Source organism: Danio rerio, chromosome 24 (assembly GCF_052040795.2).
Source record: "Danio rerio strain M-AB ecotype USA chromosome 24, GRCz13ab, whole genome shotgun sequence".
NCBI classification, from domain to species: domain Eukaryota; kingdom Metazoa; phylum Chordata; class Actinopteri; order Cypriniformes; family Danionidae; genus Danio; species Danio rerio.
In genome coordinates this window covers 40,407,475-40,420,000 of record NC_141044.1, presented here as the reverse complement: position 1 = coordinate 40,420,000, position 12,526 = coordinate 40,407,475, and the positions used below count along the sequence as shown (strand labels likewise).

At 37.4% G+C, this 12,526-nt stretch overlaps 2 protein-coding genes across 7 annotated transcripts in view; one reads left to right on the top strand and one right to left on the bottom strand.

Annotated features, from left to right (window-relative positions):
• The window catches only part of rhbdl1 (rhomboid, veinlet-like 1 (Drosophila)), a 120,234-nt gene extending 107,942 nt beyond the window's left edge, over positions 1–12,292 (bottom strand). For 3 of the 6 annotated variants that reach the window (XM_087308089.1, XM_087308086.1, XM_087308085.1), the window contains exons 1-2: positions 12,156–12,292; positions 8,153–8,211 (exon numbers count right to left, since the gene is read on the bottom strand). In XM_087308089.1, the coding sequence (XP_087164215.1) occupies positions 8,153–8,161 (9 nt within the window). In that variant the 5' untranslated portion in view covers positions 8,162–8,211; positions 12,156–12,292. Of the gene's footprint in view, positions 1–8,152; positions 8,212–8,725; positions 9,908–12,155 lie in introns of those variants that run through there. The other 3 variants (XM_087308084.1, XM_087308087.1, XM_087308090.1) reach the window with 3 other exon arrangements.
• Positions 10,005–11,335, top strand: h1-0 (H1.0 linker histone). Its single transcript, NM_199552.1, has one exon. It carries the CDS (start codon positions 10,202–10,204, stop codon positions 10,799–10,801), a length of 600 nt encoding a protein of 199 aa, NP_955846.1. The 5' UTR covers positions 10,005–10,201; the 3' UTR covers positions 10,802–11,335.
• Positions 12,293–12,526: the final 234 nt, after the last annotated feature.

Genomic DNA, 12,526 nt, shown 5'->3' with positions numbered 1-12,526 from the left:
TATAACCTACATTAATTGATGTTGTGAAAATAGATTTAAAATAAATTTTACACTTACCCAGAAAGTAGTGTAAAAAAAAACTATTATTTTTTTTATAACAATGATAAATCAACAATAAAACAATACATCTATTATTCATTCATTCATTTTCTTTTTGGCTTAGTCCCTTTATTAATCTGAGGTCACCACAGTTGAATGACTGCTGACTTATTCAGCATATGTTTTACATAGCGGATGCCCTTCCACCTGCTACTTATCACTGGGAAACACCCATACTCTTCCATTCACAAACATACAACTTAGCCTACCCAATTATCCAATACTGCATGTCTTTAGACTTAGGGGGAAACCTGAGCACCCGGAGGAAACCCATGCCAGCACGGGGAGAACATGCAAACTCTAAACAGAAATGCCAACTGACCCAAACCAGCAACCTTCACCCTGTGAGGCGACAGTACTAACCATTGAGCCTCCATGTGGCCCATTTTTATTATTATATTTATATTATAAAATATAACAAATATATTGTAATAAAGTTTGGTAACACATGATAAATATCTAAAGTTTCCACAAAGGTTTACTGGATCCATAAAGATGCATTTCAGTTGTATTGATTCAACCCATTATGAATAAAACAAAGATATTTTAGATACTATTTTTCTACATTCTACTTCCCAAAACACATACCAATAGATCTTTCAAATATACTGTATGTTTATATATAATCTTTTTTCTGTACATGCTTCTGTAACATTAATGAAGTGTGGACAAAACACACAGATCTTGGGTTTGTTCAGATCTCTAATGAGCAAATGCAGTGTTGACAGCCTTAACAAACACCACCAACAGTTATGACAGATTATAACCTGAAGCTAAACGGACTGTGCAGATTTCCATCTCAGGCAGAAATGTGTATGATAATGCGCTCTAATTTTTTCAGAGTTCATGTGCACATACAAACACAAGATCACCAACTATTCCTTCTCTTCTACAATAAACAAACCAGAATTTAGATTTTAAGCCGAACATGATCATTACAGGACCAGACAGAATCTCCTGACTTTTATTTTGCCTTTTCTGCACAAATTTTTGTAAAAAGAAAAAAAAAATCTGCAGAATGATTTCAGGGGGCGACGTAGTGGCGCAGTAGGTATTGCTGTCGCCTCACAGCAAGAGAGTTGATGGTTCCAGCCTCGGATAGGTCAGTTGGCGTTTCTGTGTGGAGTTTGCATGTTCTCCCTGCAGTTGCGTGGGTTTCCTCCGGGTGCTCCGGTTTCCCCCACAGTCTAAAGACATGCGGTACAGGTGATTTGGGTGAGCTAAATTGTCCAAAGTGTATGATTGTGAATGAGTGTGTGTTAATGTTTCCCAGAGATGGGTTGCAGCTGGAAGTAAAAACGTGCTGGTTAAGTTGGAGGTTTATTCCGCTGTGGCGACTCCGGATTATTAAAGGGACTAAGCCGACAAGAAAATGAATGAATGAGAATAATTAGAGAAGTATGATAACTAAAATCTTAAAACATTAAATACAAAATAATCACTTTTATTTATGTTTTACACGACAAATTCAATTGATTTCACTTGTTAAATAAAACAAGTCTCTCATATAATGAACTGTGATCGAGCCGGGGCTTCATTGTCTGGGAGTCGGTTGCTCTAACAAGGAGGATAAAGACCATGACCTCTAGCGTCCGTCGCTAGAGCACCTTTATAGGTGAGAGGAGGAATGATTACCTGCGTAGCACTTCACTAGCTGACCTCCATTACATCCCAAAAGAGCTCCCACATGTAACCCACCAGTCTTAAAGCACCCAATCCGGTCTGAGCTGGGATCGAACCGGCAATTCTTTGTATAAGAGTCAGTCTCTCTAATTAAGAGGCTAAAGACCAAGGCCTATAGAGTCTTTTGCTAGAGCACCTTTAGAGGTAAGAGGAATTAGATTTACCTGCATAGCACTTCGCTAGCTGGCCTCCATTACACTCACCCCCCCTAAACCCCACTCCTATACTGGATGAGCCCCCGTGTGTAACCCATCAGTTCTATTGCACCCAACCTGGTCTGAGCTGGGATTGAACCGACGATTCTTTGTCTGGGAGTTGGTTGCTCTAACAAGGAGGCTTAAGACCATGAGCTCTAGCATCTGTCACTAGAGCACCTTTTGAGGTCAGAGGAATGAGGTTTACCTGCATAGCACTTTGATAACTGGTCATCAGTGAGACTCACCCCCCCTAAACCTCACTTTAGTCCCAGGAGAGCCCCCAAATATAACCTACTGGTGCAACTGCACCTAACCCGGTTTGAACTGGGATCGAACCAGCGATTCTTCGTATGGGATTCGGTTGCATTTACGGTTGCATTTACATTCCAAAAACGCACTGCTTTTCTTGTTGACAAGAAAAAAAGGAGCGCAGTGTGCTTTTCTTTTTGTCGCTAGACAACGACTAGATCAGCTGGGTATTGTTCGAGAGTGTTTCTGTTGAAATTAATATTATTTTAATCTCTAATAATATTGTTATATTGATGATTTGCGAGTCATACAGTTCTGGATAACCCAAAACAGCAACCACAAGTCTCTCCTCCATCTTAAAAAGCCTCCGTTGTTGTTTTGACAACACAAACACTGCAGGCACATCAACAAAAACCCCGCCTCTGCTTTCCTTTGATTGGAGAATACAACAGATGCGAGTGACGTAACGCACTTTTTCCGCTCAGAGTTTACTTTTTTCAACTGAGCGCGCACGGCGCACAAGGGCAGAAACGCGAGGTGCAGCAGGCAGTTAAAATGCAAGGCGAGCAAGGGCGCTTAAGCAGCGTGCAAAACGCTCGCGGCCATTAGTAAATCATTTAAAAAGAGGCGACACTCAATATCACACTCTGTTGCAACCGCAGAGCCCAGCAACAGCCCCGCAGTTCCACCATTCTATAGTAAAAGCAATCGGCCGTCAATTGGATCTTATTGCTGTCGTGACGGCAAGCAGCTGCTTTGTTTTTAATTTATTTATTTAAAAGACGACAATAGACGACAATAAAACACTTACTATCACAATCATCAGCCCTTTTAATAGTCTATTTTTCAGACTTATAATATGCTGTTGTTCTAATGGAATTTTAATTCCAAAATGGCCGCCGCGTGACTTTAGCGGCATCTAGTGGCTGTTTCCCAAATTGCACAAGAGTGTCGCCTCCTGGTGATTCTATGCTCCTTGGTGTGATCAGCCTCTTAGAGGTCAGAGTGAGGTTTACCTGCATATCACTTCGATAGCTAGCCTCCGTTACACATCTAAAAACAATTACAAACCATATGAAGGCATAAATAAATAATCTAAACTTTGCATAATAATTAATAAAATGACTGAAAATAATATAAAAACTGAATAAATATGCAGTTGTTTACAGAACAAACCATCATTCACAATGACTTGCCTAAAAACCCTAGTTAGCCTTTAAATGTCACTTTAACAGGGTTCAACGCTAAGGACATTTTCTACTGACCCGACTGGACCAGTTCAGATTTTTACATGCCCAGCCAAAAATTTCACCAGCCCCACCAAAATAAATAAATAAATAATTGCTATTTATAAGCCACATATTTTAAATAACGTGTCAAAAATAATGTCTGTGAATCTCGAATTTAAATATTTTTAAAATGTTAAAATATTTAGCAGTAAAATACAGCAGTATGGAAAATGTGTAGGTATTTTATTTAGTGACGGAAAACTATGCAAAACATCACTTCATTTTTCTCGCTGTGTTGTACCCATGCAAATATCTTTTTCACAATGTTAGAAACAGTCGTTTTCTTTTAGCCTCATAATTTGACGTTGCTGTCATGTTGCCATCTCCTCACTGTACTGGTTTTTACCAGGTCATGGAAAAAAATAACGTGCTCACAACATCCAATCATATAAAAGGAACCAAAGAGCAATATGGTGTTTACGACTTCACAATAAAGACAGCATTCAAAGACTTAAAAGCACAAACTGTTTCTCGATTCTAAGACTGTATTGGCACACAATTAGCAAATTGTCACAGGCAAATAAAAATTTTGTAACAAGGCAGCACTGGCCAGATTGGGCCAGTAATAATTCTCTCTACTGTCCCAAACATCTCTCACACTGGCCCCGGGCCATCAGGCTGTCCTTAATGTTAAACCCTGCTTTAAGCTGAACACTAGAATCTTTCAAAAATATCAAGTGAAATATTATTTACTGTCATCACGGCAAAGATAAAATAAATCAGTTATTAGAAATGAGTTATTAAAACTATTATATTTAGAAATGTGTTGAAAAAAAATCTCTCCATTACACAGACATTGTGGAATAAAATATAAAAGAATTCCAATTTTACGTCAACATTATATTTACACACGTTTACATAAGCAAAAAACTAATTCAATGATGGGCTAAAATAAAATCTATGAATTTTTTGTGTGTGCAGATTTCATGTGGGCCTAAACTAATGACTGCTACAGTAATTTACAGCAAAACCCCGGGTGTTAAATCTCTAGGCTGGATCAATGAGTGTTGATCAGCCACAGCGAGTCCTCAGACAGGCGTTTGGGACTCAGGACATTCACTCTTATTGATATGGGTGCACGGTTCATCCATCAATGACCTCCTGCTTATGAACTCAATGACCTTTCTGCACTCGCTATCAGGCAACACTGAGCAGAAAACACACTGAATGACCCACCAACCATCAATCAGTGTTATTATTGTGTTATGAGCATAAGGTGTGCAGTCAGGTGTGGAATTAAAGTACATCAGTAAATAGCACCAGACATCAATATAATGCATTTATGTGCGTATACTTTAGGGTGAGACGTCCCATTTTGGTTTTAGAACCACATTACATGAGCACTTCTGAATTATTAGCCCCCCGGTATATTTGCCCCCCCAATTCCTTTTTAACGGAGAGAAAACACAACATTTCAAATTTCAGCACATTTCTAAACATAGTTGTTTTAATAACTCATTTCTAATGATGGATTTCTTTTATCGTGGCCATGGTGACAGCACATAATATTTGACTTTATTCTTTAAGATACTAGTATTCAGCCTAAAGTGACGTTTAAAGACTTATTTAGGTCAATTGGGCAAGATAGGGTAATTAGGCAAGTCATTGTATAATGATGGTTTGCTCTGTAGACAAGCAAAAGAAAATAAAGCTTAAGGGGGGTAATAATACTGACCTTAAAAAATAAAAACTGCTTTTATTCTACACTACATAAAACAAATGAGACTTTCTCCATAAAAAAAAATATTATAATAATATTATAAGAAAAAATATTATAGGAAAATATTATAGGAAATACTGTGAAAGATTCCTTGCTCTGTTAAATATAATTTAGGAAATATTAGAAAAAGAAAATTCACAGGAGAGCTAATAATTCTGACTTCAACTGTATGTTTATACAGTTTTTATGTTAATTTCAGTAATTTTACTAACTAATATGCAAATGTTTATATTATTTATTCATACATGAATAAACTTTGTAATTGTTTTTTGATATATTATATGAGAGACTTACTTTGTTATTCAAACAAGTGGATTTGCAGTGTAAAACAGTTAGTTACAATACTCCTGAAATCATAAATGAACACACTGTGGTTCGCAGCAGTCCAAAAGCTTTAAAAAGCCTTCATAACATCACAATTTTCATTTGTTTTTCAATTTCATTCCATTTCCGCATTACGTCCAGCTTTTGATGATCTCTTGGTCTACTTTGTTTTGTCAGGCAGGACTTATTTAAGTAATTTCTTGTTTGCGAACAGGTGTGGCAGTAATCAGGCTAGAGGTGTGGCTTGGGAAATTAAACTCAGGTGTGTTTTTTAACAGGGGGCAAATTCTTTTTCACACAGAGCTAGTTTTGCATCTTTTTTTCCTTCAATAATAAAAATCTTCATTTTAAAACTGCCTAATGTGTTCACTTGAGTTATCTTTGACTAGTATATAACTTTGTTTGATATTTGAATCATTAAAGTGTGAAAAATAAGATGGGGACTTCTTTGGGGCTAAGCCCTTTATCCCTTTCAACCCAAGCAACACCCCTGCCAGCAACCTTTTTGCTGTTAGGCGACAGTGCTAACCACTGAGCCACCTTGCTGCCCTGTTATTAATAATATCTGAAATGTAATTTTGTAAAACAACATGTTGGAAAAGCCAATATTATTTGCTTAAAGAAAAAAAAATATATATTATTAAACAGGACATATTCTAATTTAGGGGACGCAGTGGCACAGTAGGTAGTGCTGTCGCCTCACTGCAAGAAGGTCGCTGGTTCAATCCTCAGCTCAGTTGGCGTTTCTGCGTGGAGTTTGCATGTTCTCCCTGCGTTCGCATGGGTTTCCTCCGGGTGCTCCGGTTTCCCCCACAGTCCAAAGACATGCGGTACAGGTGAATTGGGTTGGGTAAACTGTCTGTAGTGTATGAGTGTGTGTGTGTGAATGAGTGTGTGGATGTTTCCCAGAGATGGGTTGCGGCTGGAAGGGCATCCGCTGCGTAAAAATGTGCTGGATAAGTTGACGGTTCATTCCGCTGTGGCGACCCCGGATTAATAAAGGGACTAAGCCGACAAGAAAATGAATGAATGAATGAATGAATGAATGAATATTGTAATGTACCTAAAAACATAGGTGCATTATAATTTTATTTTGTTGCATAAAAATGAAGTGGAAGTAAACTAATTGAAGCCATTTGAGCCATTAGAGTAAAAAAAAAACACGTTTCTGACATATTTAATGTCCTATATAAGGAGTAATGGCCGATTGGCTCAGAACAGTGCTGCTCTCTGCTGGTGAAACACATGAACGTCATTCTGTAAACACCTTCACAGACAAAGACATTCCACACTTGCGTGCACACATTTCTCTTATTCAGCACTTTAAATACATGCAAAGTGATTGAATCAGACTTTAAAACTTGTTTATCATATACTTGTTTATCATTTATCATATCATATTTTATATCATTTTACATCTATTAATAACTAATTTCTGATTCAGAACAAACCTGTAATGACAGGTTTTTGTATTAAATGTGCCTTTCCATGACATTTAATGCAGTAATATCAAGCAGAAGCTCATTTATAATTTTATGAAGAAGAAAAAATAATCAAAGATGTGAATTAGATATGCTGAACATATGATGTATTAAACAAATAGCACACATCAGAGTCATAAGGCTGTTATAATTTGACGCCATGTGTGTGTGTGTGTGTGTGTGTATGTGTGCTGTCAAACAACTAATTGCAATTAATCTTATCCAAAATAAACTTTTGCACTTGCATTATGTATGTGTACTTGCTGTGTATAAATAGTGTACATATTAATAAATAATACCTAAATATTTACATATATACATGTATTTATATAGGCTGTAATTGACTGCAAAGGATTTGCAACCAAGTATTAAAAAATGAAGGTTTGATTTATGAGTAATATTCTGTCACAATATTTTTGGCCCCTTAACAAGTGGGAGGCAAAGATGCAAACTGTTATAATTCCTACACCATTCACCTGATTTGGATGTAAATACTCTCATTAAATGGATGTAAATACCTAATTACAGTTGACAGTCTGCATTTAAAGCAAATCTTGTTCATTTGTGTTGGTGTGTATAGAGTCAGAAATGTTAGAATTGTGTCGATGTTGCAATATTTATGGACCTGACTGTGTATATAATGTGATATAAGATATAAATATTTAATTTATGAATACACATTTTCTCAAAACACTTTTATATACACATGTATATAACACACATAATAAAAAAATTTATAATATATATATATATATATATATATATATATATATATATATATATATATATATATATATATATATATAAAGACTTGATCATAACATTTTTGCAGGGAGTTTTGGTATATAAATAATTTGAATTACATTTTAGTGAGTGTCTTCTATAAATTAAGAAACAAATTTATGGTTGCCATTTAATTTTGTGCAGAAAAAAAGCTGAAAGTAACAGATTTTAATGTACATCATTTTGTATTGCATGTTGTTTTGATGCTTAAACTCACTTATTAATTTTTGACAGCATGTGGAAGCATTTACTATAGTTATTTTCAGTACTAATGGGATTATTTAAACATTCGATACTGTATAAGTATATAATATGACTGCTACTTACAGACTCCATCGTTGTTGAACTTGATCTGCCATTTCATTTTCACATTTCACAGCAGCAGTCTACAATGGAAAAAAAAAACATTCATTATTTTCTATTTAAAAATAGCCTATAGTTTATTTCACATCTCTATTTTCATGCAAAAATTGTATAATAATGCACTATTATGTCATAATTACAGAATCAGCCAGTGATTTCAACATTTTATTAACACACTGAATATTGTATTATAGTTCTCTATGCAAAAATTGTTGTGTATTAGACTATAATTTCTTGTCATCTATTAATACATCCATCAATATCCAACACCTGCAGACTACTTGTGACAGAGAACAGAAGCATATATTATCAGTGACTGTATCACGTTATCATGGAACACACACACACGCAGACAGGTGACGTGTAAAACAGTCTTCACAGAAGGTGTGTGAAGTGTGTGTAGGCTATTATTGTATGGTGACACATTGTGTTAAAATTCAAAATGACACCAAATACGCCTTAAAAGCAATCTTCAAATGTCCACACATGATAAAATAATACTGTTATAAAAGCAAAAAGAAATAGGTAATGGCATACCTGTGTTATTCCTTACAGAAACTGCAGCGCGCAAGAGTTAAACTGTCACGCGCTTAAACGCCAACTTCAGCTCAAAGTTGAATAAAAAAATGTTATTAATCAAGTTTGTCAAGTTCAGTTTGGTGATAGATATCCAGTAGGCTAATTAAAACTTCTGTAAAGGGGATTTCAGTTAGGTGAACAGAAAACCCTTAAAGTGAAGAGATTCAAAATGGCGTTCTGACTGAAACACTATCATGCCTGAAAATGTGAATAACAGGAGAACCCGGAGCGATAGGAATATAACTGTACAATAGCAGGTTCTGCTAAATTGATGACTTTATAAGTGAACGACGCAAAAATGAGGGAAAACAAGCCGACGGGATACGCGTTTCCCAGCCAACGGAGAGATAACAAAAGAATGCGCGAGCGCTGAAAGCATCAGCCCAGTTTGCTCAGTCCTAATATGCCAATCGTATATATAACCCACAAACCCCTGGTTATGCATACACAGATCAATATGTATAACCTGACCATGCTACCGGTGGGTTCTGGTCGGTTAAGCTGGTCTTTGGGTCGCTGGCAACTTTCCTAGAGCTGAGCTCCTCTCTCAGAACACCCAGCATAGGAGCTGCTGCTTTATATACTAATACCTTGAACTCGTTCAGATCTATGGCTCATAAATGACACCAACAACTCTTGAAATGTGTGAACATGACCCACTATGTGGGAGCCACTTTATTTCGTGCACATGTAATTTATAGAAGGTTTAACAATAAATAATCGGAGAAACGTCACGAGGACTCTGTGGCCGGACTGTGTTAGTTCGTCAGCTATTTCGGCTTATTAAAAACGAAAACGACGTTTTATATGAATCAAACCCTCCCTGTCCTTTAGTGCGTTGATGAGGCTTTCATAAACATTCGGTGTTTTCCATCTCGATTTCGTTGTTTTGGGCTAATTTTACGCGAATTCTGCAAAATACATCACCGCGCTCGCTGGTTTCAGCGGATTTTCGGGGAAAAAAAGTTGATGGATGGAGGAATTGAGGGTAAAGCGACAAACACACGGAAAGCCCAAAGCCTCCACTCTCGGACCGTGGCGTTGGAACGATCGGTACCGAACGAGCCTGGCTAAATTCGGCCTTAGATCGAGGAGGAAGAAACACAAACCAGCCCGCGCAGATTTCATGGAAGCCCGCTTGATCAGCTGCTGGCAGTTGGTGTTCTCAATCACGTCCGCGTGGAGGCTTCATATATAGTACGGGCGCACTTCGGCGAATAATATACACACACTTTGGGTTCTCCGTCAGGGTTATTATTGTTTGAATATTGTAATTCGCAAATAGACAAAGAACAAGCAGCGACGCGACGGTTATTTCATACGTTATTGCTTATTTTTAGTCGGAGCTGTCCAAGAAATCCCTCTCAAGGAACTCGCCAAGAGTTTTTGACAGCTCAGTCCCGGTTTTTTTCGTGAAATCTTCCAGGACTGACCATGGCTGAGACGGCAGCTACACCCTCGTCCAAGCCCAAGAGGGCGAAAAGCTCCAAGAAAGGGACGTCGCATCCCAAGTACTCAGAGATGATCAAAGCGGCCATCGCCGCCGACCGGAGCCGCGGTGGCGCGTCGCGTCAGTCCATCCAGAAGTATGTGAAACACCACTACAAGGTGGGCGACAACGCGGACTCGCAGATCAAACTCGCTCTGAAGCGGCTGGTGGCCGGCGGTGACCTGCGCCACACCAAGGGCATCGGCGCGTCGGGCTCCTTCAAACTGGCCAAAGCTGAGGACATCAAGAAGCCAGAGAAACCCAAACCCGCAGCCGCCAAAGCCAGGAAGCCAGTCAAAGCCGCTGCCAAACCCAAGAAAGCCCCCAAACCAAAGAAAGTGACAAAGTCTCCTGCAAAAACCAAGAAAGCAGCGGAGAAGAAAGTGAAGAAAGCAGCGGAGAAGAAGAAATCGCCCGTCAAAGCCAAGAAAGTTGTGAAGAAGGCGAAGGTGGCCAAACCTGCCAAGGCGAGCAAAGCCAAGAAGGTGAAAACGGCGAAGCCCAAACCCAAAACAGCGGCCAGGAAAACTGGCAAAAAGAAGTAAACTTGAACTCAATTCGGAACTCTTGTGTAAATACACTTTTTGAAGCAATTCTTTTGGTAATACTGTTATTTTTGTATGGTCTTTGTGCGCGGACTTTAACTGCACATTTCTACAGCCTGTTTCTTCAGAAACTTTTTTTGTGAGCGCGCATTGTGATTCTGTCAAGAAGATCTTCGACATCGAAATGGCTGAACTGTTATTTATTTTTTTTTTTGTTTCTGAACTTTTTTGTTTTCTTTAAAACATGAACTGTGTTGCACACTTTCATCATCATCATCTTTCAGACATGCTAATTAACTTTCCAATTAGACGTGTCTCTAGAAGATATATTCTTAATGTAGGTCTTTATAGGACTGTGAAGAACAATAATAAAACGTCCTTGTATGAAGAACGGTGCCCTATGACGACGATGTACAGAATCGCCTTGTGACGTGGACTGTTGTAGTCTAGCTCCATTGCTGTCCATAATATAATACTGTCATTGTGCGTAACACACACTACTGTGCATCAATAAACTCCTTTTTTGCAAACTCAGCAGTTTGTCCAGTGTTTTACTGCAGCACCATGGAGAGCACAGATCATGAGTTAAAGTGGGTAATGCTGTGACGCTGGCACCGTGTGGAAAGCGCAAACTCCAGCTCTGTGCGGAGAAACTGAAGACGAAGCGCATCTTTGGTTCCGAGGGGCATTTTGGCTCTCTGCTGCCCCGCAGAGCCTCAAAGAAGAACTACAGCTGTCAGTGTCACGCGGGGTAAATGCAAATGCGCTTTTCACATGATGGGTCAATAATTGACGAATGATTTTTTAAATCGTAATATGACACCTAGAAATGAAAATAAAAATAAAAAATAAATAATATAATGAAAAAAATGAAAAAAAAAAATTAATAAAAACACATTTATCTGACTTTACTAATTTATTATAATCTCTATACAAAATTATAATAAAACAGAAAACATCGTTAGAAATTCTACATTCTTAAGACACGCATATATTGATTTAAAATACTAAAATTAAAAAAGTACCAAAAGTATGCAACACAAAACAAAAACATTACAGCAAAGTAAAACAAAAACGATTAGAAAAATCTTGATGATAAAATTAAAATAGATTAAAGCTATTTTAAAAATCTTAAACTAAAATAATAATAGTGTGCAGAATGTAAAATGTTAATAACCCTTTACAGATCTTATAAAAAAACATGTAAAAAAGTGCAATGCTTATAAATTGTTAATAAAATAAATACATTTTCATTTCCAGTGTCAGGCTTTGCCCTCCTCACTGTGTAGTAAATACACATTATATCTAGTATTTTTAACATAGGTTGCTGTATTTATCAAGCATCCAGACTCACCTCAAGCATCACTCATACGCTTCATGTATATTGCATAACACTCTTGAAATGTGATGCTGTATCCAGTCTGAAAAGTAAGTTGATACGTCTCTGTGTACAACAGGACCTGCTGCAATCTTCCTGGACCTGTCTGTCACATTCAATGGTTAAAAAAAAAACATCTCACCAATACACATATAGCCAATCAGCGGCCTCTGCTGAATCATGTGATCCACTTTTTTCAGATATGTACTCAAGATATAAACTCCCAATTATAAACTACCTCAGAATTTTTAGAATTACACTAAAACTCACAATAAAAAAATAAATAAACAAAAACAGAATTTTAAGTCTTACATTTTGAACTATTATTTAAACTCATGATTAAATAA